Source organism: Python bivittatus, unplaced genomic scaffold, assembly GCF_059951505.1.
Source record: "Python bivittatus isolate LINGU-HERP-01145 unplaced genomic scaffold, Pbiv_v1 ctg000690_np1212, whole genome shotgun sequence".
Lineage (NCBI taxonomy): Eukaryota > Metazoa > Chordata > Lepidosauria > Squamata > Pythonidae > Python > Python bivittatus.
This window is the reverse complement of record NW_028277096.1, coordinates 10,192,826-10,220,408: the sequence shown is the minus strand read 5'-3', so window position 1 is coordinate 10,220,408 and position 27,583 is coordinate 10,192,826. Positions and strand designations below refer to the sequence as shown.

The window sequence follows — 27,583 nt, the reverse complement described above, 5'->3', positions numbered from 1 at the left end:
CAATTTCCATCAAAGTCAGGTTTTATTCTAGCCATCTTAGCCAGTTTATTAATAATATTTAGCAACACGCTCTCACCGTATCCAGTGTGATCGAGCACTTCCATCAGATTGCCAGAAGGAGGAGGTTTCTCCATTTGTCATTTTGTCTATATCGGCTGAATTAGAGGAGGTTTCTATATGGGTGTAGCACTTAGAAACTGATTTGAGTTTGTCTGATTCCTGGTTTCCATTTAAGTTACTAGGGCTCTCTGTAAAATGATCAGATATAGGGACAAACAGGATAATTAGAAGCACTCATATCAACAGTTGTCATTATAGTTTTGCTTATTGTTTTTGTTTTTAATTACCCAGAGAAATATATTTGAGATGGGTGATCATATAAATTTAATAAATAAACAGACTAATCTGTTCATTGTTCTTTGTGAACTTCTGCCCTCTGCTTTCATAGTGGCCACCCCAAGCTGTCTCAGAATGAGACATCAAGAAACTCAGAATACAGTTTGCAAGCTGACATTCTGAAGTGCTTTGCTAAGTTTAACCCACGCTTCCAAAAACCACATTCTCACAAATCATAAAAATGCATGTCATCCCAAGCTGAATAGGACTGAAATTAGGAGTGAAGCATTTCACCCACCCCTCTATGTGGTGATTACTGAGCCTGCTGCTTTTCCATTATAAGTTTTTAATATTTCTGTCGTTCATGTTTCTTAACCTTTCTAGTTGTCTTCATTTAGTTTGAGAAAATAAAGAGGGAAGCAGTTTGTTCTCCACTTTTGCTGACTAATGTGTGCTTGATTAAACAAAGAAACAAAACAAAAAAATCCAAGCCAAACTGTTGACTGATTTGCGCAAATCAGATTTACCACACTATTTGTGGGCAGAGAAATGTATAGAATAATTTCACTTCAGTTTTCCAGAGGCTGAGAAACGTTCCTCAATGGTTTCTCAGAAATGGGTCTCTTCACTGCAGTGGAACAGCAATTAGTTTTTTTCCTAACGTTTTTCAAGAAGGGAAGGGGGAGCAAGGGACAGCACCAGCTGTGTTCCCAGAATAGTTCTGTATCCTCCATGCTCCAGCCCTAGTAGAGGTCATTTTAAGTAGAGAAGGGAGATGGCCACCTCCAAAATGCTGCAGAACACTTAGAGAAAATTGTGCAAAATGGCCATTCGCTTAGGAGGGGAATGAGAAAGAAAAAAACACCTAGAACACTAAGTGATTTTGGCTCTATTCCACTTAAAAGCATACAAGTCTGCTTGCCTAAATTAACAATTACACAATGCTGCAGCTTGCTTCTTTAGCCACACAATCCTTCCAGGAGAAGTGGAGCACCAAGGAAAAGCAATTCTATATACATGCCTTTAAATCAGGGGTCCCCAAACTCTTCAACTCATCAACCTCCTCATGAAGTTTCAGATTGTTCACTGACCCCCAAACATCATACAAAAGCAATTTAATAAATACTACTTTAATTGTACTACAAATAATAACAACATCAGCCCTTGGGAGTCAATACTGACCACTGTGGGGGATCCTGCTTTAAATCATTATGTCTTCATAAGTACTACGGGAAGTGAAGAAAAGTACATCATCCAGCACACTACTGATTTTATCAAATCCAAACACAAAAGCCACATTATTATGAATCCCAACTGCCAGCCTGATAAATATTTGACTACCAGGAGAATTTCTAAACAAATCCCATATAAGCCTACCTTTTTTGTAATAACAGTATTAGAAGCCCTACTCAGGATGCCATCATGAGATGAAGGACATGGGAGTGAGAACAGGGCTTTTGTGTGTGTGTGTGTGTGTGTGTGTGTGTGTGTGTTGGCATTCCAATGTGGAAGAATCGATTGCAACTTCAATGGATGGTGTGTTTTTGATTGTTACCTCTATATAGACGTCATTGCTACCAAATTTTGAAAACTATCTTGAAGGCTTAGTGATAGAAAGGCACAATATAAATATTTTAAATAAGCAAGCAAAAAGTAAGTTTACTAAAAATTCATTTTTAATACCTTTTTCTTTTAGGAGGAGCCGATCTAAAGAATCCTTTAGTACAGAAGATCGCATAGTGCAAATATTGTTAAAGTATTCCAAGACGGGATATGGGATAACAGTGCTGGTGATACGATGCCGATGCAGGAATCTAAGAATCATAGTAGCATGAAGACTAAGGCGCTCATTTGATTCTGAAAATATATCTATAAAACCTGTAAGAAAAGAGAGATGTTTAAGGAAGTGCATATAAAGGTAGGTGGGGAAACTCATTTTATTCTGCCATATCCTTTCCCATATATACTAATTCTCTGGCAAAGGCTCTAATGCACGGAAAGGTGGAAGGAAAGAAGAGGAAGACCAGGACAAAATCTATCATGGTCTCTAAGAGTTGACAACTCTTGATGGCACATAATCAATCAATCAATCAATCAATCAGAGCTAGGAAAAGAGAGAGAAGCTATTTTTGGTAAAACTCATAAAAAGATTATTCGTTTTAAGCATAAATGCTATAAATGCATGGGTTAATTTTTGCTGCCTGAGATCTAGATTTATTTATTTAATTCAATTTCTTTCTTTTTTTTTTAATCTGTGCTCAGTCGTTAGCGACTCTGCAGTGACTGCTTGGACGAGTCCTTGCAGTTTTCAAGGCAATTGTTTCGGAAGTGGTTTGCCAGAGCCTCCTTCCTAGAGCAGAGCCCAGCTGGCGAGCGCAGGAGGCGGGGTTTCCGTTGCTTCGTGCCCTTTTCAGGTGCACGCGGTTTTTCGCACTTACTGGCAACTGCTCCCGACTCCTTTTTTGCAAGGCGCCGCCAGCATTTTTCCTCCCACTGGAGTGAGAGTACCCATTTATCTACTCACGTGAGTTTTCGAACTGTTGGGTTTACAGGAACTGGGGAGGACACAGGAGCTCACCCTGCTAACGCGAAGGCTGGACTTGATCCGCTGAAGCGTCGACCATTTCTGGCCGGCAACTTTCAGCGTCATCATGATATCATGATTTAAAAGCTACCAGTGAGTTGATTAAATATTCACATAAACAGTAATCAATGGTTCCACTGTATTAATACACTAAATTGACAATTAATGCCTGGTTTGTTTAATCTACCCTAGAATGACACATGAGCAGATTATCATATAAGCTTGATTATAGGCATTTTTATAGAAGTTTCAAGATCTAAGTTATAAGGTTTGGTTAGATATCTTTTTAAAAAAAAAAAAAAAGCTGAAGGAGATAAGGGCATTGAAAATATAATTTTGTTCCACTATTCCCTCTATTTAGAAATCTGGAAGTGCTTCAGGAACCTGAACAATATTTGATTTCAGGCAGTAGACAAAATACAGTGGTACCTCGGGATACGAACGCCTCTACTAACGAACTTTTCGGGTTACGACCAGTTCCGGCAGCAAAAATTTACCTCGATGTGTGAACTCCGCCTTAGGGTACAGTCATTTTTCCGCCCTGACACATGGTCCGCGGCCATTTTTCCGCCCCTGTCACGTGGTCCGCGGCCATTTTTCCGCCCCTGACACGTGGTCCGCGGCCGTTTTCCCGCCGCGCGGCGCGGCGCCCAGCCGTTTTCCCGCCGCGCGGCACCCAGCCGTTTTCCCACCGCGCCACGTGGCGCCTGGCCGTTTTCCCGCCCCTGATGCGTGGTCCGCGGACGCCAGAACGGATTAATGGTAATTACATTGAACCTTATGGGAAAATTTGCTTTGGGGTGCGACCAAATTCGGAGGGCGGAACAAATTAACTGGATTTACATTGAACCCTATGGGGAAATTTGCGTCAGGTTACGACCAACTCGGGATACGCCCAGAGTCACAGAACGGATTAAGTTCGTATCCCGAGGTACCACTGTATATATGCCCGTACAAAGCTTGAAACATCACATTTCTTAAAAGCTATATCCATCTAAACCAGGATTCTCCAAGGTCTCAGTGATTTCTCCAGTACATCTATCAAAGATCGTTTAAGAGAAGATGCCAGGGACATCTTCCTTCCTTCTTTCTTACTGTCAGGCCCAACCCAAGAACAACAGGGAAACAATCCAGCCAAGTTCAGTTCTTTATTGCTTACACCATATAGACAGAATCTTGCCAGACTAAATCTGTACTATGCTAACCTAATAGACATACTCTGGGAGAATCTAGGGAGTGGCTATCTTAAATCTCTTCTTCCCATGCTCCTGCTCTGGACTATGTTGCCTCTTTTCTCCTCCTTTTCCTTCCTGAAAAGCACTCCCTCCTTCCTGAGAACCTCGGTCTCTACTGCATTCCATCACACCTACCTGGAATAAGTGAACAACTCTGCATCTGCCGGATTACGTGACTAAGCTCTCCTTGCAAATTTGCACCACTGGAGTTCTTGAGAACCTCCAGCATGTTTTCCACATCCACTGTACCATCACCCTCAGGATCAAACTGAGCAAAGGCCTAGAGGGGGAAAAAAAGAGTTAGATAAACCTGTGTCTCTCAGTACTTATCATACCCATTGGCTGTTAAAGACAGAAAACTCACAAACTTGATTAGAATTTGGACTGCATTAATACCATCTTGTTCAAAGACCTTAATGAGGTTCTTAAAGAAGTAACTCTCAGCTATTATTGTCTGACAACACAGCTATGAAAATTTAAATACTGTAAAATGCCTCTCACAGGAGAAATAAAAAACTGCACTCATCACAAATAAATGACACCTGTTTTTTCTGGGGTAATTTGCAAACCAAAACACAACATATACAAACTTGAGTGACAGGCTTTCAGTGGGCCTGGACTGAAGAAACAAATGCTCATATTTCCCCTGGCAACTGTTCCCTATTTTTCACTTACCACAGCTCAACCACAGAAAGGACAGATATTAATGGAGGTAAAGGCCTTCAGCTTTTCTGATCTCTGCAGTTCAGGTAACTGCAAACCACAATTTTAGATTACAGTAACCCTACTGACTGCAAATATTTGATGACAAGAAACAAAGCATTCAAAGAACTTTCTCTAAAACTGGCCAAGTTGCCTCCCAAACGGTATAAATACAACTCTGGTTGCCAACATGGGGCCGGCACTGCAAATGGATGCATAAAGAATGCTGTTGCATATGAACTTTACAAAGATAATCGACATGAAATAATGTATTAACTGACATCACAATGTCTCCTAAGATAAGAAAATATTTTGCCACTTTTAATATGGCAGTTTCAGCTCAGTCAGCGAGCCCTGATCCTTTGAGAGGCTGACACATTTATTTAAAGTTCTATCATCAATGAATATAGAAATACTGCTGAGCAGATTTGCTTTATCTGATGAAAGCAAACAACCTTGCATAACATTTATAGCCTATCCACTCCTGCGTAAGATGATATCCACTTAACCTAGAATGGTGATCTCCAGATAAATTTGTTAAGACTCTCAGTCTAAGAATTCCTAGTGAGAGTGGTAACCATACTAGATGGCAATTATGGGAGTTGTAGTCCAAGTTCATCTGGAGGGCACCAGACTTGAAAAGCTTGGATTACTTCTGGTGAATCTGTCACAATCTGTAAAAATGACCAGGAAGGGATATTGTGAGGAAACAAAAGAGACATATATACTAACAATTACCTGGCTCTGGGCACATTTAGTGGTAGTGTATTATAAATATTTATAATTAATACATTTTTGTTTTACTTGTATTCAGCACCTTCCACACCCTTTCCAGCAATTTTCTGAGATCAATGGTATGTTAACAGAGGAGACATAAAACTTAATCTTCAGAGCTCTCTCTGTCCAGGTTCTGGTAAATTTTATCTGACTACACTTATTTTGATTTTGTCTGCCATCGTACTGCTTTGATTATGGACTATGGTTGGATTTGCAGAATCTAATTGGACTATGGTTGGATTTGCAAAAATGGACTCCAGAAATATAACTAAGCAAGATAACTTTGCCATTTGCTACAGCCTGAAGGCAATGTAAATCAACCAGATTTCCTACCTGAATAACAGAAGGCTTGTTTTTTAACAGGGTGTTGTCCACTGAACCTTGGCCCAGAAGCAATACTGTACTTCTCTTGACATTATCTTCATTAGATTATGTACCTTCCACACCCTTCCAGCAAAAGCAACAAAACAGTTCGCAGTTTCAATTTTACTTTTTTGTCAATCTAGCCTTCACTTGCTTTTGGCATTTTTCTTGATTACAATATTAATTTAAAACCAAAATGTGCTACACCAGAACATGTGCTCTTCCAAAGGAAAGGAGCCCCACAAGGAATGCCCTTCATCAGACCACTCCTATCATACCTTGCAATAGCAAGGGATCTTCAGCATCTGCCTCAGTCATCAGAATTGTCTCTAATTGGAAAATGAGATCTTTTAGATATCCAGGCTCCAAACGAAAAGGAACTTTAATGATCAACATCTTGAACTGCACTCAGGAAACACACCAGTAACCAATGCAGCTCTCAGAGCAGTAGTGTAACATTGCAGCATCTAGACTGCCCACTAAGTACATAGGCTGATGCATTTTAGAAAGCTGAAGTTTCTGGGTGGTCTTCAAGGTGAGAACAAATTACAGTAATCCAATCTACAACTTGTGCATCAAATGGAGCTGAACAAAAGACCATCCAGGCTACAGCTTCCACCTGCTTTTGCAGCAGGTACTATGAATCCAAAAGAATTCTGAAGTTGTAGACCTGCTCTATCTGGGTAAGCATAACTCCACTAAGAGTCAAATTTGATATTATCCTGGATTCAAAAGGCTTCTGAATTAACATCCACTCCATCTTGCTTGGGTTAAGTCTGAGCCTTTTTTCCTATCCAGGCCCTGACAGACTCCAAGCACCAAGCCAGGACCTTTTGGCTCAGGGTGGAGAACTATTGCTAGGAATCATTTGCATATTGATGATAGCTCCCTCAAATTCCCAGCAACTTCAAAGAGATAGGACTGTAGAAAGGACTTTGGGCACCCCATAATGCACTGATTGGGGGCCAACCTCTCCTCCTGCCACCAGTGAATAGATCCACCCACTCAAATAGGAGTGGAACCACTGCAAAACAGTGCCTCCAATTCCCAACCCTCACAGATGGCCCAGTGAAACCTGTGGCTGACAGTATTGAAGGTCACTGAGAGGTTCAGCGGGATAAGGGCAGCCATGGTAGTCAACCATAAGAACAATCAGTGCAGTTTCTCTCCTATAGCTAGGACATGAATCCAAGCTGCCAGATATCCCATATCTTCCAGAGCACTTTCTAATTGTTGCTCCAACATTTTCTCAACAACTTTCTCACTTCCTCAAGTTCCACAGGCTCAAAACCCACTCAGGTAAATAAAAGATGTCATTTCTGCAACATTTTAAGGTACTATCCACCCAGCTTCAAAGAGAACAAAAATGAGCAACGTTTGCCAGGTAATTGCAGTTTCCCAGCAGGAACTAGCTGTACTTCTCTATTAATTGCTCAGGACACTCTGAATACTGCAGTGGGCAAAGATTCTGCAGACACAACAAGGGTGGGAAGTAATTTATTTATTTTATCATATTCATATGCCACCCATCTGACAGAAATGTAATCTTGCTTCACTGCCCTTATCACCACCAAATTTATATTCATGCCTATGGCCAGCCATATTCACACCTCATTTTCTCCCACATTACTCTGTGTATCTCTTTACTTGCCTAATCTCCCAAAACTCATCAACTCTCAGGAGCAGCCCTATCTAGTATACTTGTCAACTCCATATTCAAGAATGTAACAATACATTCAACAGAGCTGCCCTAATTGTTGGGGAATTCCCCAAATGCCATCTGGAAACCCTATAGGTTCAAGCACCTGAGGCAGGTCATCTTAAATCAGTGCTTTCTCCCTGTGGAGGTTAGCAGCCCTAGTTAAACTCTTTGTCATGAAGAATGGTCTGTCTGTGACAAGCAACAGATGGAAAAGTCTCCTGGTATTAGACCACTTCCCTGTGGTAAAGACCAGATATCAAGTGTGGCCAACAGCTGTTTGGCATGGGTCACTGATTACATGAATGTGTTTGTACTTTTATATGCAGATGATAAAGTTGTTGGCTGAGAATCCAGAGAAGGTGCAGCAAATGTTACACTGTATGATGTAGCAAGGAATATGGATGTACAATTAATAATGTATCAAAGACCAAGGTGTTTGACAGGGAAAATGGACTAAACAAGTGCAAGCTCTAGATAAATTACAGGAAAAAAAAGAATAAGTAGATGAAATTTGCATACTTTGGTAGAAAGTTTATTAAACGTGAGAAAATGGATGGAGACATTTTAAGGAAAACTTAATAGAAAGGCATGGGAAGTATATGGTCTGTGACAAGGATGAATGCTTGTCAGAAGAAAAATGATTCCATATAAGAACATGCTTCTGACCATTTTGTTATACAAAAGTGAGAGCTGGTTATGTCAAAAAACAGAAAAGTTGAATACAGTAGGATTAAAGAACAAAAGGTAATGTAGAAGGCAGTGTATGGACACAGGAGGAGCTAAGAAAAAAAAGGTATAAAGAGGTGTAGTGAATGCTATTTGTGTAAAAAAAAACTTTCATTAGATTTTATTTACTTTTTTCACTTATCTCTTGCCATTATTATTATTTTAAATTTATTGGCCACCCAACTCCAGTGGATCCTAATTTATTTTGGTTACTGCTTATTTTTTCTGTACTTTGCATAATATTGTTGCCCCAAAAGGAAACATCATGACTAGCGCTCTGCATTTATGCAGAAATAAGTATACTGACAGGGCTCCATTAAAATCCTGCTGGCAATTCATCCTCCTCATTTCTCTAAGGCTAAACTACACATGATTTAAAATATGTTTCCAGGGATTCCTTATCTCTTCATTTCAAATGTATTCCCTAATGGCACCCTTGATGAAAATTGCATGTGCTTGCAGCCTGCTATTTGGTTCAGGAGAAAAAGCCTTTCACTGCAGTCAGAAGTGAAATGCCAGTAATACATTTAGAACTAAATGTAACCCAGAGCTTATGAGTCACCTCATGCATCTGTAGTGAAGTTACCACTGTCCCACAAGAGCTTTTAAAAGAGAGTGTTTCCTTTGAAGCGAGTTCATTTTGCTCTTCTGAACGAGGATCCTTAGGTCTGAGCATGGTGGAACCTGGCAGGAAGCGAGCTCTAGACAGGACTGCAGTTCAACGACCCTCCTGTCGCACGCGCTTATTAGAAAGATGCCCCGAGCAGAGCCAACGCGCCCCGAAAGCCTCTCCGAGCGCAACAAGACTCTTTCCTGCCCCGGGACAGAGGCGCACGGGCCTTTCGCCCTGCAGTCCCCCGGCCAGCCGCCCGGCGCCCCCCGCGCTCACCTCTTCGCTCCTGAGCCGCTCCTCGGCCGCGGCGGCGGCGGCGTCGCCCGCTGCCCCGGGGGCGGCGGCCGCCCCTTGGGCGGGCCCGGCGCGGCTCTCCAGGGCTTCGCAGAGCTGCTCGAGGCTGATGGCGTGCTCCCCGCGGCCCAGGCGCTCCTCCAGCCAGCGCACCAGGGCGGCGTGGTGGCGCGAGAGCAGCGGCTCGGCCGAGGGCACTTCGCGCAGCCGGGCGGCGGCTTCCTCGCGCAGGCGGGCCTGTCCGAGCAACACGGCCGGCGGCGGGAGGGCCGAGGCGGCGGAGGAAGACGACGACGAGGCCGGCGGCGGGGAAGCTAGGCCAGGGAAGGCGGCCTCCATGGCTCCCGGTAGAGGGGGCTCGCTGGTGGCGGCGGCGGCGGCGGCCCCGTTGCTGTTACTATTGCTCCAGGTGACGATACTCTCTATTCCTCCTCCTCCTCCTCCTCCCCCTCCTCCCGCTGCCGCCTCCTCCTCTTCTTCCTCGCCCTCGCTGTGGCTACCCACGTTCCCCATGAAGCCCTCGGCCCGGCTCTTGTCCTCCGGCTTCCTTCCTCCAGGCGAGCGCCTGTCACAGCTCAGGGAGGGCCCCGTTGCTCGCGTCTTCTTCCCTCAGGCCACACTTCCGCCCAAACGTCGCAAAGCCCCCTCGTCCTCTGGCGGTTTACGACTCTACCGTAAAGCAGAGCTGGAGGGGAACCGGGGTACCGAAGCCCAAGAAAAGATGTAGGTAGCTCCGGGTGAAGAACGACCGGGTTACAGACGACCCATGGTTAAGAACGGAGCCTACGGCAGCAGAATTCGAGTTAAAATCACAACGGTTCGAGCTCATTAAACAGTACTACTGGTACGGTCCATGGCCCCCTGTCGTCTGAGAGAGAAGAGGCTTGCTATCGTTTTTCGGTAACGCCGCAAAACTGACCGTGGCGGTGTGGTCTCCACAGCAACAGAGGGCTGTTCTCATTTTGTGGCAGAGTCGCAAAACCACAGACCCCTAGAGCCATGTTTCTCAACCTTGGCAACTTTAAGCGGTGTGGACTTCAACTCTTTGCGGCCCTCGGTTTGACATAGCGGAACTCGTCGTTTGACGGCAGAGGCGTTCTAAGAGAGAGGATGTTCGAAAGCGTTGATTTTGGCGGAGGGAAATTTGCGGCATAGAGATAAGAAAAGGAAAGAGTCACCTGGTTATTTCTTAAGGTTTTTTTTTTTTTTGCAGATCCAAATCGGCGGCGTAGAAATGAAAAGCAGAAGAGCCACATTCGGGCAGAAACAAGATAGGAGTGTTTTTTTATTTGATTAATCTGTCAAAAAGACGCGCTGGCGGTCCATCTCGCCGAGCAGGAGTTTATTTTCCATGGGGACTGAACAGATGGAGAAATCGCTACGCAGAGCGGAAAGTCGATAGCAACGGGTAGAATGCCTTTGAAAATGGAAGTTCTGATTATCTAACGCACTGATCCACCAGAGACCACCTGGCTAACCTCTTTTACGGTATACGTGGCCACCTGCGTGCTTCCAGCTGGATTTGAAAGCAGTAGCAGTAAGATATTTGTTTCTTTGTTTACCAACATTCATGCTGCCTACTTGTCTGATGCTCAGCAGATACACTGCTTCTGGCGCCCATTTGTTTCTTTGGGAGGAACAGCTGTGAGAAAAGATGGGGAATCCGGATGGAGCTACCATATCTGGACGGCAAAAATCCAGACGACCAACGGATGCAGCTCTTGACAGCATTTGTTGCTATCAAGAGGATTTTTGCAGCCCAGGTATGGTAGGTAGAATCAGATAGCTCTATATCTATATCTATTTATATATAGCTATCTGGTTCTACCTGTCATATATATACATACATACACACATATACACACATATATATAGTACATGCATATACATATATATGTGTGTGTGTGTATGTATGTGTGTGTGTATATGTATATGTATATGTCTGTCTGTCTGTCTATATCATACATACTGGGCAAGAGGAAGCAGGCCAGCATTTCTTAAATTGAAAAACTGCATTGGTTCCCCTAGGTAGGCATTCTCAAAATGTAGTCTGGGGACCCCTGTGGGCTCCGGATACCCTTTCAAGGGGTTGCAAAGTAAAATACATATTTTTCAGTTTTAATTTCTAATACAGTATGTATTGATAGATATAACCCACATAAACCAAAGTTCTTTGGGGTTCAGAGTTGCCCACAGTTGCTGGGAGTTGGGCAGCATATACATTTAATAAATAATAATAATAATTATTATTATTATTATTACCCTCAAATCATTTTTAAGAATGGAAAGGGGTCCTGAGACTACAGTGTTTGAGAACCACTGCCCTAGGTAAACAGCAAGTGGTTGAAGACCCTGCACTCCCCCTGCCATTTCAAGATTTCTCAGGCAAACCAGATATTAAAAATCCCCAAATACAGCACAAAAACGCAGTTCTATAAATTACCCCCTACATTTCAAAACTGCTTTTTTATAATGGCCTGTCAATAAAAACAGGGACATGCTTATAAAAACAAAATTCTGATATCAAAGATTGCTGCTTAAGTCTCCCTCCTTTTTCCTTACTCTTGCAAGGCAGTGGCACGCTAAGCCAAGCGTGTCCCTTGTATTTAAAAACATCACACCCCTCTCCTAAATTATGTATCAGCACTTTAATATATTGTACAAGTCTAGCCCATTTAGTTAGTTTATGATTCATGGGTAGAGCCCAGATAATAGGTTAATTAAGCAAACTCTTTAAATGTATTACTTGAATACAGCCATTCATTGGCCCAGTTTTGTCACTAGAGGCCTGTGACATGGCGAATCTTTCTGTATTATTATTATTATTTTTTTTCTCGCCTTTTTTATATATAACTCAAGGTGACGAACATATCTAATACTTCTGCCTCTGTTTTCCTGCAACAACAACCCTGTGAAGTGGGTTGGATTGAGAGGGAGTGGCTGGCCCAAAGTCACCCAGCTGGCTTTCATGCCTGAGGGAGGCCTAGAACTCTCAGCCTCTGTTACACACGCTGCTCCCAGGCTTATGGTCACTCACTCACACACACACAGCCTGTTGAGGCATGCGGATCTTGTCAGCCCCCCTTGCTTTCTACCTGGGTTTTCCAGATAGGTGCAGCTGGAGCAGACAGACACACAGCCCTGGTCAACAGCCGGGAAATAATTAGGGATACACACAAATCACTTCCAACCTAACACAGAGGCACAAGAAGTTCTTTGTAATACACAGAGACCCAGTGAATTTAAAGTAACAGCAAAACTTTACTGGTTGCAAGGTACATTTGCTCTTTCTCACACACACACACACACACACATCCACACTTACCCATGTCCTTCCCAACTAAGCTGCCAGGCACTAGCTAGAGGGACGGAAGCCGCCAAGTCTGGATCCAAAGGTGACTCAGATGACTCAAACGACTCAGATTGGGCGGGCTTTGGGACCCCTTTTATCCCCAAAAGTCCTTGCTGGGTTGATTTACAAGTTGATGGGATTGGGGTGAGGGTTTCCATGTGCTCAGGCCCAACTTCCTTTTTCTGGTTCAGGTCCTTTGTTTTTTTCCTTAACAACTTGCTTCCTTCTTATCTACCTCCCTGAAGGGATCTCATAGATAGGTTTCCTGGCTTTTGTCCTCTCTGCTTACGTGCCTGCTTCATCTTTAGGTTATGGCAGCTTCAGCCTAGTCTCACACCTCCTGGTTTCTAGCCCAGTTCCTTAACCGCTACACCAAACTGGATCTCTGTAAAATGGTCTGTATGCTGCCTATTGTACTTCCTCTTGCATACAGGCATAGCAAGAATTATTTGTGCTGTGTGGATGAACCATCAGTAAAGATTTTATGCTTTTAATGTAGCCCAACCATTGGGCAAAGGAAGAGCGTATATTTTGGGTGTTGATTTAACCACCAGATATGTTTTTGCGATATATTGAGTCTGTTCTTGAAGACCATTTATAAACTGAAGTTAATTCAAAATCCAGCTGCTAGACTGACCCATGTCTGGACTGAGAAGTTGCAGTTTCAGCTTTGGCCACCATAGAGATGGCACTGCTGCACAGCAAAAAGATACTGTCTTGATAACACCCAGTAGGACAGCTTTCCTGGGGTTGCGGGGCATATTTTGCAAGTGAGTTCTGTTGCCTTATATACCCTACTTACAGAGTTTATTTTCATGTTTCTAAATCACAGAATTAGTAGTGGGTGGACATATTTTGGTCCTTGCAGGAAATCTAGAATGAGAATGTCCCCAAACATTTCCAGTAAGTGAGAACACATCTGCTTCCACCGTATCAGGTCCATTGTTGGACTAATCAAGAAGTTTTTACCTAATGCCCAAATCATTTCGGTGCTCCTTTAATTTAAACTCATGAGATCTGGATCGCAGAGACCCTTTATCTTTTCTTATGTACAATCCAGAAGGTACAAAAGGTGCATTCTGTCACCATGCAGTTCACCCATTGAAATATTTACAAGACTTCTTATGGGAAATAAAGGATAGAAAGCATCGGGAGATACTGCAAAGACGGTGCCAGAAGAGAGCCAGAGGCTACAGAAGGACAAACAGCATTTCCAGGTGAACAACCTATGTCTCAGAGTTTTGAAACAGAAATATTTTTTATTTGATTTATGTTCTGCCTTTCCCCTCCAAGGGCACTGAATTATGTGCTTTCTCATTAGGACAAGAGACCCATAAATGAGGGACAAGCTAATTGTTGGAGAGTGCTTGCCTCCTTCTGTAATTATGCCCGAAATGTTGCGAGAAAAGTAGTTCAGTGAGAAACGTGTGTTGTTTACATGTGAGGATCATTTCAGTGTTATAACAAAGCACTTATTATTTATTTATAATGTTATTCCATTTGATGCTGCCCAACTCCAAAAGACCCTGGGCCACTCACAATACACCAACACAATATAAAAAATGTATAACAACGGTAAAGAACAACAAAATCAGACTCAGACCAAAAAAAAGCAAATGGTGAACTGGCAAACCCCAGCAGATCCCACCAGCAGTGGACCTCCAACAAGGGGGCAGCAAACACACTAGCCCAGGGCCTGGGAGAACAACCCGGTCTTCGTGGCTCTTCGGAATGCTGATGGGAGCTGTCCAGATCTCACGGGAACCTTGTTGCAGAAGGCAGGCCCTGCGACCGAGAAGGCACACTTCCTGGATCCGGATAGATGGCATTGTTTAATAGAAGGAACATGGAGCATGCCAACTCTGTCAGATCGAATCAGCCTGGTACAAACCATATTATTAAATATTTCTGTATCTTCGTTATTGTGATTATGTTGTTTTATGCACATTTTTTTGTTTTGTCCTTTTTAAAAAAAGAAAGGAAGGGGGAAGTAACATTGCCTAGCCTATGTCCTTGGACTTTTTTCTTTAACACCAGAAATAATTAAGAAAAGCTTCAGTCAAGGCATCACCACCACCACCATCACCATCATCATAATAACAATATCATCCTTTACCAGATTGAAACAAAGTATCCTTATCTTAAAGGCCTTTATTCTAACTTGGGCCTTCTGCACCTTATTTTCAAAAAGCCATTCCCGTACATTTTAATTATGTGACTGGTGTCTTCTCCCTCCTGCTGCATTTAATCCAAGCATGCCTTGGGGAAATGAAATAATGTACAAGATAGCTGTCTTTCTAGCATTCTGATTGGCTGGCTCTTTAGAAGCCAGCTATGCCTGGTTCTGATTGGTCACCATCACCCTCTTCTCCAAATCCTTACAAGTTTTACGCTTTTAAAATATTTGCTCTTGCCTTAAATGGATTAAGTAAATAAATGTACTGAAAAATATGCATGTTTCCAGCCAGCTGAACCTTGAAACAATAATTATGGAATCCGTGCCTCTATCTAGTTCTTAGCCAGGGCTGCTCCTGCTGCCGGGGTGTTGAGGAGGGATTAGAAGAAAGCAGTGGGATCAGTGAGGGACTCAGTAAATGCACGATCTGCCCTCTTCTGATCCGGCTTCAGATAATCATCTCACCAAACCAGCAGTCTGACGTAGGTTATAGCATTGGCAAGAGCAGGCAATCCTTCTCTTTGGGCATCGATCACTCTGGACTCTAGAAAATAGGATAGGAGGTGCATCAGGCGATAGCAGAGTCTCCAAGCAACGGCAGCAAGAGCAGTAGCTCTGAAAAGAGAATGGGGAATGGCAGATGAAAGAAGCAGCATTCAGCAGAAGCCAGTAAATCACCACCTCCTTTTTCTTTCACTGTCAGAATCTGTAAGCTATACAATTGCATCCCGTTGCTCAGATCCACCACCTTTTGTTTGGCTCCCTCCTTGAACAACCACCCAACACCATTGTTGTACAGCAGATTGATCATCTGCAGCCAGCTGAAGAAGGCATTCTGTTTAATTGCACAGGGGAGCTTGGAAACGCTGGGATGGGAGGGCACCTCTAGTTTTCCAAACACAGGATTTGAAGGATAAGATCTTTGGATGTAAGTGGCCAAAGTTCGGGAGCAAGCAAAGGTAAGTGAAGGGCTTGAATGTGAAGGGCTTGAATGTGATGGGTTTCTGAATTAAAAACTGGAGACATCTAGCTGGGCTTCCTCTTTGGAGGTTCTACATATTATTTTTGCCTGTCCAATTTGTGCAGGTCAGAGGGCCTTTTGAGATATTGAGACTTCCAAATTCATCTTTTCTATTTAACACAGTGATATGGGCGGAACCAAACTTAAAGAAAAATTAAGGGTGACATCTATGATCCAGATGGATCCTTCATGCCCAGAAGCTGTGTATTTTTAAATACTATTTGCTAGGAATCAACCGTGAGAAAGGGATACTACCTTAATTTCCTGGTTGTGGGCTTTCCAGGTGTACTGAATGGACCATTGTTAGAAGCAGCGTGGCTGTTCTCATGCCATTAATGCTGTAGCCTGGCCCCATGTAATTAAAAGGAGGGTACATTGGCAGTAGAGTATATGTAAACATTTGCTATTTCTTTGTGTTTATCCCTATTTAATTTTTTAAAGAGGCAGTTCAATGCCAAGCTAGAGAGAGAAAGGACCCACAGTCTGCAAATGGATGAATGTACAAGATTCGCAAAATAGCATGGTTGAGGCACCATCAGGAGAGCCACTGTCCTGAAAAATCAGATCAATTTCTGATCTGGAATGCCACAACATGCCTAATTTTTGCACCTGCTAATTATATGTTGTTGATATTACTTAGAATTTGCTAGATTTTATGTGCTATGGAATACCACTGTCTCTCAGATATTTACAATAGAATAAAGACAAAGATGCACATTGAAAATGCTGACTTTGATGGAAATAAAAATACAAGCTGTGTAATCTAGAAATGGGCCTTTCAGTGGTAGCCCCTTGGCTCTGGCATGACCCCCTGGAATCCTCTAGTTGGAAGGGACCATCTAGATCAGTGTTTCTCAACCTTGGCAACTTGAAGATGGGTGGACTTCAATTCCCAGAATTGCTGGCTGGCTGGGGAAATCTGGGACTTGAAATCTACCCATCTTCAAGTTGCCATGGTTGAGAAACACTGATCTAGAGCATCAAGTCCAACCACCTGCTCGGTGCAGGAATCAACATTAAAGCATCCCAGATAGATGGTCATCTGGCCTCCAGTAGAAATGTCTAATGAAAGGGACCCTACCACCTCTCTGGATTGTTGGTTCCACTGTCAAAGTGTGCTGATATTTTGGATTTTTTTTCTAGTATTGCATCAGAATCTCCCTTCTTGTAACTTAAATCCATTACTTTGTACTAGAATGATGGAGAACAGGTCTTGACCTTCTGTGTGACATCCTTCCAGATATTTGAAGATTGCTAGCATATTCGTACCTTGCTATCTTTTTTCCCAGCAGTTCTGCCAATTTCTCTTGATAGAACATCTTTTCCTGATTGTTCTCATTGCCCTACCCCAAACCTGTTCTGATTCCTCTGAATTTTTTTTAAAGCGTGCTGCCCAGAACCAGACTACTCAAGGCAGGGTCTGTGCAAAGCAGAATTAAGTGGAATGACTACTTCTAGTGATTTGGAAATTATACTTCTGATGATGCAGCCTCCAGTTGCATTAACCTTTTTTTTTTTTTTGCACCTGCATGATATTGCTGGCTCACATTCAGTTTGCAATCGATTCTGTTTTTGACAAGTATCATGATCAAGCCAAGCCTTGTGTACCAGTGCATCTGATTTTTGTTCCCTAAATGAAAAACAAATGCACTTGTCTCTGATAAATTTCATTCTGTTGCTTTCAGACCATTTTTCTAATGCATCAAATTCGTTTTGAATGTATTTCTGTCTTGGCATTAGCTGTCCCACCCAGTTTTGTGCCATCGGCAAATTTGATAAGCATTCCCTTGACCTCGGCTTGCAAATCAGTAATAAAAATACTGAAGAGAAGAAGACTGATCTTTGTGACACCTTAATTGATAGCTCTCTGCAATTTGATGAGGAATCATTAATCAACCTTCTGAGTACAATTTTCAAGCCAGCGATAAATCTACCTAATTCCCATACCATCCAGTCTACATTTAACTAACTTAGGCATCAGACAAAGATATTTTTATTCTCTTAAACTTTTTAATACAGTGAGATCATATCTTAAATTTATATCCTGTGGTGAAACATATGACTCAATGCCTGCTGTTTATGCTTTCTCAGTTTATGTTTCATTTTTGATGACCAATTCTATCTTTATTTTTTTTAATGGAAACTTACTGGGAAAGATCTGTTCTAAAGGACACCTTGCAGATTTTATTTGTGATTGATTGATTGATTGATTAGATTTTTATCCCACCTTTATTATTTTAAAATATTATTATTTTATAATATTTATTTAAAAGTAAATATATGAATCAGTGTATAAGGGAGTAATCCAGAGCTTCCTGTTTTTGTTCTCCAAGTGCTTTGTGTTTCTGACAATTTCTATCTTTACCTTAGATTTCTTTGAATTGGACATGGACTGGATGGTCCTTTTAGATGGAAAAGGACTTTCCAGGGGACATTTGTAGGTGCTGTTTAAAAAAGATGGGGCAGCATCAGTTTTGCTTGCTTGTATGTCCTGGGTCAGCAACATCTTTAATTGTCTACAGCGCTGTTTCTCAAGCTTGGCAACTTGAAGATGTGTGGACTTCAACTCCCAGAATTCCCCAGCCAGCGGAGTCCACACATCTTCAAGTTGCCAAGCTTGAGAAACCCTGGCCTACAGTCTTGCTTTTTACATGCTATCCATATAAAGAAGGAAGTGGGCTTGGGTACTAGATATGCAAGCTTAAATAAATGCATTTTAATAAATCATAAAAATAAAAGTCACAATAGCTTTAAGAAAAAGAAAACTCCAAAGCCCTATTAAGGCAATCATTTTATTAGGCCAACTCAAAGACCAACAGAATGCTTTATCAGGCAAAATGGTAAATAATATAAAAAGGGTGTTTTATTGTCGGCACTCAAGCCCTAAGGCATTTAAATATAGTTGTAAGAAGCTTCCAGAGAGATAAACTCTGTGCACTATCATTGTAAAATTATCGTGCAGCTAACCCGTCTTTCCCTCCTTAATGAATTTACTTTTATTATTTTTAAAGATTACACACACATACACACACACACACTGTGTGTGTGTGTGTATGAATGAATGAAATAAATGTTGGAAACCGGAGAATTACATGGAATACAGTGTTATCCAGCCATCTTGTGAAAGTCTGGCCTCAATAAAGAAAGTGGACATTGGCTGTATATATACAAATTAGGCTATACTTTGAAGGGCAAAAATGATTTCAAGGAGCACCTAAAATTCTCCCAAAGGTTTCAGAAATAACCAAACTGGTTTCATCCCCCTTTTAAATATAAAATCAACTTGTTACTCAAAACTGTCTTCATAATCAACCGTATTCCACTGGAGGTGGAAAAGTCGGAACTAGGAAGAAAATAGGAGAGAGACAAACCAAACTTGTATATTAACAAAGATGGAGATAATTGTATATCTGTGCAACTTTTTTTTGAACCTGGAACTAGATTTGGGGTTTGAGCCCCAGGGGCTGAGCTCCAAAAGTAGGTGGGGTCAGGCCCCAAATACTAATAATACACAGAGTTAGTTTAAATCAAATGCTGAATATTTGTGAATAAGCTTTTTACTGCTGCTAAAATATGAAACTTCTTTTCTTCAAAGGAATCATTCAGTAGAATTAACCGATCTAGTACGTTCTTCTTGGGCAGTTCCCAATTTTGAGAATGCTGGGATGTTTCTTTAATGGCCCCTATATTATGGAATAGTCTCCACCATCCCCCCACCACCCCGAGACCAGGTTGACACCCATCCTGACAACTCCCTGGAAACTGGTTAAAACTGAACTTTTCTGGGTAACCTTTGGAGGATCATGAAATTGGCATGGCTGGCTGGGGAATTCTGGAAGGTGAAGTCCACACATCTCCAAACCGCCAAGGTTGAGAAACACTGGTCTATGGTTACTAATGGTTCATTGTTTTGCAGTTTGTTTTATGAATTGTATATTTATGTTAATTTTTATGACTCTATAACATCAAATATATTGACTATGGTGATATATAAACCTAGCAATAAACGGATACGGTTGATCTCAGCAGCCCCTCACAAATGTGGAAGTGAGTTATAATATGCAAATAGAACAATGGGAAATTAGGCGGATGAAAAGGTTAAAATTTACACTGTGTTATAATTTGAAGGAGAATTTCTATAAAATGATGTATAGATGGTATTTGTCACCAGAAAGATTATCAAAAACATACAAAGGGGTTTCAAACATATAATGGAAATGTGAACAACAAGAAGGGACTTTTTATCATCTTTGGTGGACATGTAATAAGGCTAAAAAATTTTGGACCCAAAATCATATATTAATTCAGAAGATTTTGAAGGTTAATATACAGTTAAAAGCAGAGACTTTCCTTTTGGGACTGATAGAGAAGCAATTGGAAAAAGCTCATGGACCTTTGTTTTTATATATGATAACTACAGCTAGACTTTTATATGCTCAAAGGTGGAAAGACTCGACATTACCTGCAAAGGAAGAATGTATGGTGAAAATGATGGAGTTAGCTGAGATGGCAAAATTGACAGCTTTGCTTAGAGAAAAAACATTGACTAATGCCAATTGGAAGCCCCTTTTGGACTTTTTGCAGGAGACAGAAAATGAAATTATGATATATGGATTTGATGATTAGTTAGAGTAATAGGTTATACAAAATATGTATGTTAAGATGTAGTCTTAAAGTAAGAGGTCACTATATGATTTATCTATATCTGCTGTATAAGAAGTTGGAAGTCATTCTTTTTGTAATTTTTCCTTCTCTTTTCTTTACTTTCCATCACTTTTGTATTCTCTCTTTACTTCTAATTCTCTTGTTCTCTATTTCTCTTTGATTATTAGTTCTTGTTTGCTTTTATCTTTATGCTTTTTATAACAATACATTTCTTATTAAAAAAACAAGTGTGGAAGTGAGAGAGGGGATGGATCCCTGGAGGCCAAATTATGCGTTTCTAGACAGCAGAGCTATCTTTGCTATGGAAATGGACAGTGCTATATTGGATGGGGAATTTAGTTTGGAACCAGGGTTTAAATAAGAGATTCAGTTTTTCCCCGTCTTTACAATGCGGTTAATCTTAGATTCTGAGCTTAATGTTCTTATAGAAGAGAGGAGCTTTAGAACAGTGACATGGAGTATTTCACTTATTTCAGATTGTAGAGAGCCTATTAAATGGACTGATATACCAGCTTTCTTTTTTATCAGACAACCTTTTTTTAAAAAAAAAAATCTCAACTTCTTTATATCATGAAAAATATTGAGAAACTTGGGAAGTTTTTATTTTTTTAAAAAATGAAGTCAATCACATTCTCACCTATTCTTTCATATGGTCCGCTTACCTTTCTGGAGAACTCAGGATTTGGGTTTTGAAAGGGCCAAAATAAAACATCTACCTTTCCCTGTATCTCTGCAGGAAGGATCCTGTGTCAGAGAGGATGGAAACTGAGTTAAGGCCAAGCCTTCCCTCTGGCTTCCTGTGATCTCAGAATTCATTCCTCTGGACGCCTGAAGGCCACAAGCTCCACAGCTCTGTGAAGGCATCTGCAGCAAGAGACATGCCTGGAAAGAGGAAGGTCACAAGGCTGGTAGCTGAAATTCTTCAAGAACTCCAAAGAGCTTTGGCTTATTTCTTAATTGTCTACACATTACTGTTAGGAGGCTTCATTTGTGCCGGACTGATATTCCAGATGTTAGCTGCAGAGTAAGGACCACGCCCAAAATGTGTTGTGCTTGATGGGGACAACAATGAATTAATGGAGGCCATGCACAGCCTTCTTTTCCATTTATAATGAAAACAACAAGCACATCTGTAACTTGGGGCTCTTGCAGATGGAAGTCCAGATCCATGATGATCTCATGACACCACAACTGGACAGTTGCCCTTCTGATGTTTCCCAGCATATCCCAATGACTTGTCATCTCTCCTCCAGTGATGGAAGCCTGCTTAGGAGTGGTAGGGTTTTGCTGCTGTGAGTTCCAATGGACATCCTGTGCCGTTGAGGGGGTGGGGTGGGGAGAGAGTTTTATGTACCCTGCCTCTTGCGCTTAACCCCACGATGAAGTTCGGAGGCAGTGGTGCTTTGCCACCATGTCTGGCAGAAATGTTAGGGATTCACTGTGCTTTGTTTTAAGGGGAGAAAGCAACAGTGAGTGGTAGGAGACATCAGTTCCTAGATAGTAGGTTGAGCCATGCCATTCTGTGGCATAGCTGGGAGGGAGAGGGCTTCTTCGCTGCCTGTCAATTCTCTGTGAGTGCTGTAGGCTTACAAGCCATCCCAACTGTTCCATTCAGGTCCATCCTGTTTTCAAGTGAAATTGGAGGGGTTGGGAGACAGAAATGCTGATCGTCTGGACGTTCCCGCAGGGGCAAAGAATGAAATCTGACAAAGTGAAGGTAAAATATAAAACCAGTCCACAAACCCAAGTGTTGTTCTTTCAAAGTTTGAGAATATTAGGGAGATTTTTAGGCCAGGAAATGCCCTGGACTTCCAAACTGATGCCATGCAGAAGGGTCTCTCTCTGTCTAATAACCAACCATTTCTCTATTGGCAAGGAAATCTACCACAAAACTGGGCTATAGGTCTTGCCTCGGGGGAAAGGTTATATGAGAGAATCTCATTCACTTTGCTGTCTCCTTTTTACTAACAGCCACATGGTACTATTTAGAATCTTTACCTAATTGGCAAGGATCTTCTGATTGATTGACTGATTTGAATTTATTAGCTGCCCAACTCCAATGAACTCTGGGAGGATCTTTACTAGTGTAGATAATATTTGCAGTGCAGATGCAGTTTTAGTATCCTTGACAGGGGACCACCTGGTCTCTGTTGATATCCCCTAGAAGAAGAACCCATCACCTTCCAGGGCTACTTGTAACACGTTGACCCACTTTTTTTTTTATTAGTGGGCAACCTTTCTGACAAGATCAAGCTGGCCAGGGGTGTCTGTGGGGATGTCTGTCAAAAAAGTCACGATGGTGGCCATGACCACGTGATGGAAGCCTTGCGCCATTTTAACATACACTGAACATGTTAAGGGGTGAGGCTTCGATCATGTGGTCATGGCCACCATTGTGACTTTTTTGACCCCTTCCTGCAGATACCCCTGAAGCTGGCCTTGCTCCATATGAATAAACTCGGGAGGCAGGGGGGATGGTTCTAGCAAAAGTCATTCTGTTTTGTTTTATTTGCCATTATTAGAAAAATATCAAATGGCATAGAGGTAGGCTTATCTAAAAAAGAAAACCTTTTTAAATATCCAGAAATATCCAGAGTGTGGGTTCTTTTACTTTAGGCATGGAAAAGTCATTTGTTTCCCCGCCCCCCCGAAATCACTGTGATTACCAACCAGAACTATCAGTCAGGAGGGAAAAAAATCTTTCCTTCCTGTTGCCTGTCCCCACCCTGCAGTGGGAAGAGAAACAAGCCCATTTTTGTGTCCTTCCAAATTCAGCATAATGGTCAAAACTTTAGAGGGATTCAAATTCATATCTGGTCACTTCCCAACAAGTCCTACTTGGATTCAGATATTTCCTGAAACTCTCTGAATCCATTTGATTCAGTATAGCATTTGGCTGGATTTGATAGACCTCCCTAAACAGGGTATCCTGAAGGTACTTCATCCCGTAATATTTTGCTGCGTGTCCCACTTGCAACTCAGTATAATTTTGCTTGCTGCAAATCAGAATCAGGAGAATGCAATTGTGTTGGCTATTTAGGAGAAAGTGGTGACTTTGGGGGCATCTTTTCAAGTGCCACAGTTCTTCCCCCTTTGAGTGGGCCATCTAAATGAGGTTGTTCTGCTCACAAGGAAGCTTCTTTACTGGCACTCCACGTGCTGTTACTAGAGCTGTTAGCAGCAAGAGATCTTTCTTTCCTACTTAGTGTGATTGCCCTTTGGCAGGGGTAGTCGTCGATCTGGGCTGTAAAAATCCAGGCAACCGCTAGATGGCATCAAGGAGCTACAGGAAATTCCAAGTCTTTGCTGCCATCTAGCAGTTGTCCGGCCTTTTGTAGTCCAGATCTGGTAGCCCTATTTCTTGGGCCTCTCCCCACTTGCATGGCACAAACATGTCCGGGCCATCTCTTTTTCTCTTGATGTCCTCACAAGGTTGTCTTCATCTCGTCCTAAGAGGCAGATAGGCTGATGTTGTCTGCGAAATCTCTAGGCTTTGTTACTCTGTAGGTTGGAGGAGAGTCTGGTGTCTGGCAGTGACTAGGAACAGAGCATTATAGGCAAGATCAGGATGGACCATAAGGACAGCAGATGTCATGCTGGTATAGCTTTCTGCCAACTCAAGTTGGGTGCACTTCAACTGAGTACTGGGCAAAAACCTTTTAAGGGGAATGTACTTTTGATTTGGTCGGTGCCAGTGAATTCTGCATGACTTGTGTCACAAGTTCTTTGGGCCTGTTTGTAGCTCTCTCTAATTCAGTGTTTCTCAACCTTGGCAGCTTGCAGATGTGTGGACATGGCTGGCTGGGGAATTCTGGGAGTTGAAGTCCACACATCTGCAAGCTGCCAGGGTTGAAAAACGCTGCTCTAATTCATTTCTCTCCTGAGCTCAGAGAAATGCATCCTACGCATCTGAAAGCACCAAGTAGCTATTTCCCTTCGCTCAAGGGCTCACGACCAAGTTAGTGTTATCCACCAGTCCTTGAGCCAGCAGAAAAATGTGTTGGCATAAATTGTGTTGCCCCCATGGTTGATCTATATTCTGCCATAACAATCAGTCCAGCAAATTAAGATGCCTTTACTTCAGGGAGGAATTATGTCCACCCCATTAGGTAAACCAGACCAGGAAATCAATACCACATGAAGGCTAAAACTACTACATTGAGTTTGGCTATAATAACAGATCCTTGGAAGTCTGCATCTCCTCCCCCCTCTTATACTCCAGTGATTTAGGGAGGTGTCTGCCTGAGCCACTTCCAAATGTTATCTCGTTCTGGACTTAAAAAATGAAAAACTTCATTTTGCACCAAGCTTGACTTGCCTGCTGGAAAACAACTACTAATCACTCTTCTAATGTGAGAAAGGGTGACTTTAAGCAGATGTTCAGAATGGTGGATTTAGTCCTCTGTCAAATTCCCTGATCTGAGTGACAGAACTAAGAGAGGGACACAGAGTGAAGCAAAAGAAATGCTCCCTATGCCCCTGCTCTTTCATCTCCTCCTCTACACCTATTACTGATCTATCAGGCTACAGAATTTCCAAACACAGGTCTAGCGTTCTTCTGGACGACCACTAAACCCATGTTCAAAATTATTTTGACAACAGAGGGTCCAGGGCAAAGCAGGAGGGAGTGATGGATAGCAAGTGAGCTTCACCTTGTTTAGTGCAGCAAAAGGATGGTAGTGCCAGTGGTGAGTGACAAGGGAACCCAGTTTTGACTTTATAACTGGCAACATCTGGAAGTAGCCTGGAACAGTCAAGGTGAACACATGTCCTAGAGTAGACCTCCAGAATTGGGATTGGTTTGCCTTTAATAACAGTTATCACTGTGACACTCAGTGCTGCCCAATGCGAAATGGATGGGCAAAATGATGCTCCACCGTCAACACTAGGGGGCACTTCTGTAGCTGAAGTGCATTGCACAAATAGTCCTAGGAACTTCAGCTCCATTGAACTCATCCTGAGAGCATTGCACAGTGAGAGCCATAATAGTCACAATCTTGCTCAAGTCCTCGGAGCAAATAAAAGTAAAAGTATGGCTGGGCAACCCCTTATTAACAGAAGCCACATAAAACCTGTAACGCACTCAGTAGTAAAAGAGCTAATAACACACAGTTGGCAGAGCCTGGCTCTGTTTCCCAGTCTGCAGGTCAGGATTGGCTCCTTCCCCTGACTGGGTCAGCAACCAAATAGCCGGTGAAGCAAGTCAGGGCATTTCCACAGCAAACCTTGTGCTGAGATCAGAGAGTAAATATGACTTTGAAACTGGAACAGTGAAGGATGACCAAGGATGACTTCAAGCTGCCTCAGTTATGGGCTGTGCGTGAGACTGGTTTCTGCACTAGTGGTTAGGAGCATCACCCAGCCATCCCTGAAGTGATGTGATTACTGTTATTTTGGTACAAAGATGGTTGGATGACTCTAGTAGGTGCTATAAATTGCTAGTGCAGCAATGTCAGGTAGATACGGGAGAAAAAATGTTGCTGAGGGACGTTTGTGGCATGATTAGGGGCAATGAGCCCAAACCTGCCCTTATCAAGCTCAGCTCCCAGTAAATGCTCATCAAGTATGATGCCCTTTCGTTTTTTTGATATCTGAAAAAGTTTGCTGGAGGCTGGTACCCACTGTGACTTTAGGTCCATTTTAGGAATCAGTAAAAATCTACATTCACGGTCTGATTTTCCATGCTACATTTTTTTTCTCTGCAGCAGGCTAACTTGCACTCACTTCTGATGCAGGATGTCTTACTGAGCTGGCCATTATAGATTAAGCAAAAAAGCAAAGTCAAATTATTTCACAGACCTGATTGTACCTACCAAATATTTCCAGTTCAAAATACATTCAAGTCACTCAGTTGTAGGAAACGGAGAAATACAGTACTGTGGCATTTAGTATCCCTAATATGCAATTGACATGGTCCAGATACTTAACTTCTTAATATGAGACTTTATGTCTGATTGATATTCCTTTCAGTATTGAATCACAGAGGCAATGAAACCTGTTTATAATTTTCAGCAAACTCTCCAATTGTATCTGTTATCCACCGTATTTTCCAATCACTATCTTAACTGTGCACATTTATCAGCATTAACAAAAATAACCAGAAGTCATTTTATGCTGTAAGTCATTAATCATTTTTGGGCCTTACCTTCAGGTCATGGTTATAAAAAATACCACATGGATAGTGCCTTATCCATAATGACTATAAAGCTCATTTCAGGATTCTCCCTGTTTAATTTGGTATGGGAACTAGTCTCACTCTTTTGTATTCTATAAGCTGGACTCTGGTTAGAACTTGGATAGGAGACCACTTGGAAATCTGTGCTAGACCGAAGGCAGGCAGGCAGGCAGGGCAAATTACTTCTGTATTGTTGTCAAGACGTGGTCTTACTTGTCCAATGCTAAAGAGACTTTATCCATAATACATTTATTATTAATGCACTGCAAAAGCATTAATGCTGTACAAAAAATAAGTTATGAAAAGGCAAAGTAAGTGGATATTTAATACACAGATTCCACCTCCTGGTTCCCCTAACGTTATCCAAACCATGGATAATTGTGGTCACAAAAGGCGGCCACAAAAGATAAGGGGCTAAGCTTTCCTCTTAATACCTGTCTGCTGTCTTCTGCTCCCCCCCCCAATAATTTGAGCAAATTGGAGGGAAGGGTCCCTCTCTATGTATTTATCTATCAACACTGGTAGCTAGAAGAGGTTTTCCTGAATGAATTTTAAAGATCTATAATAACTGGTGGATACTAGATGGTGACATGCCAATTATTTGGATCAAAGTTGGAGAAAAAGACCTCATCCTGTACAAAATCACCAGCCAAAAGTTAGAAATGTAAGTATGGTGGGGCAGGGGGAACCCTTGAGCATCTCTAAGAATACACTGTGTCCCTTTGAGGGAACTGATGCTGTTTTAAAGACCAGAACTGTCTACCTGCGTGCCGTGTTATGTATATTTATAAATAAAGAGCTAAGGCAAACAGTTACTCGAGCCTGCAGTTCTTTCCTCTCACAAAACCTCCCCATATTCTGT

The 27,583-nt window shown here is 42.0% G+C and overlaps 1 protein-coding gene and 1 long non-coding RNA gene across 3 annotated transcripts in view; one reads left to right on the top strand and one right to left on the bottom strand.

Moving 5' to 3' along the window:
• ZZEF1 (zinc finger ZZ-type and EF-hand domain containing 1) overlaps nt 1-10,150 on the bottom strand; it is an 83,317-nt gene extending 73,167 nt beyond the window's left edge. The window contains exons 1-4 of the mRNA XM_088152424.1: nt 9,315-10,150; nt 4,291-4,435; nt 2,020-2,214; nt 77-248 (exon numbers count right to left, since the gene is read on the bottom strand). Of these exons, the coding sequence (XP_088008550.1) occupies nt 77-248; nt 2,020-2,214; nt 4,291-4,435; nt 9,315-9,845 (1,043 nt within the window). The 5' untranslated portion in view covers nt 9,846-10,150. The remainder of the gene's footprint in view (nt 1-76; nt 249-2,019; nt 2,215-4,290; nt 4,436-9,314) is intronic.
• LOC112540390 (uncharacterized) lies at nt 9,604-27,525 on the top strand. Of its 2 annotated transcripts, XR_003084475.2 has the most exons (4): nt 9,604-9,741; nt 10,546-10,869; nt 13,778-13,901; nt 21,283-27,525. It is a non-coding gene; the product is annotated as an uncharacterized LOC112540390 (long non-coding RNA). The 2 variants fall into 2 exon arrangements; XR_015798199.1 differs by lacking the exon at nt 13,778-13,901.
• The last annotated feature ends 58 nt before the right edge of the window (nt 27,526-27,583 follow it).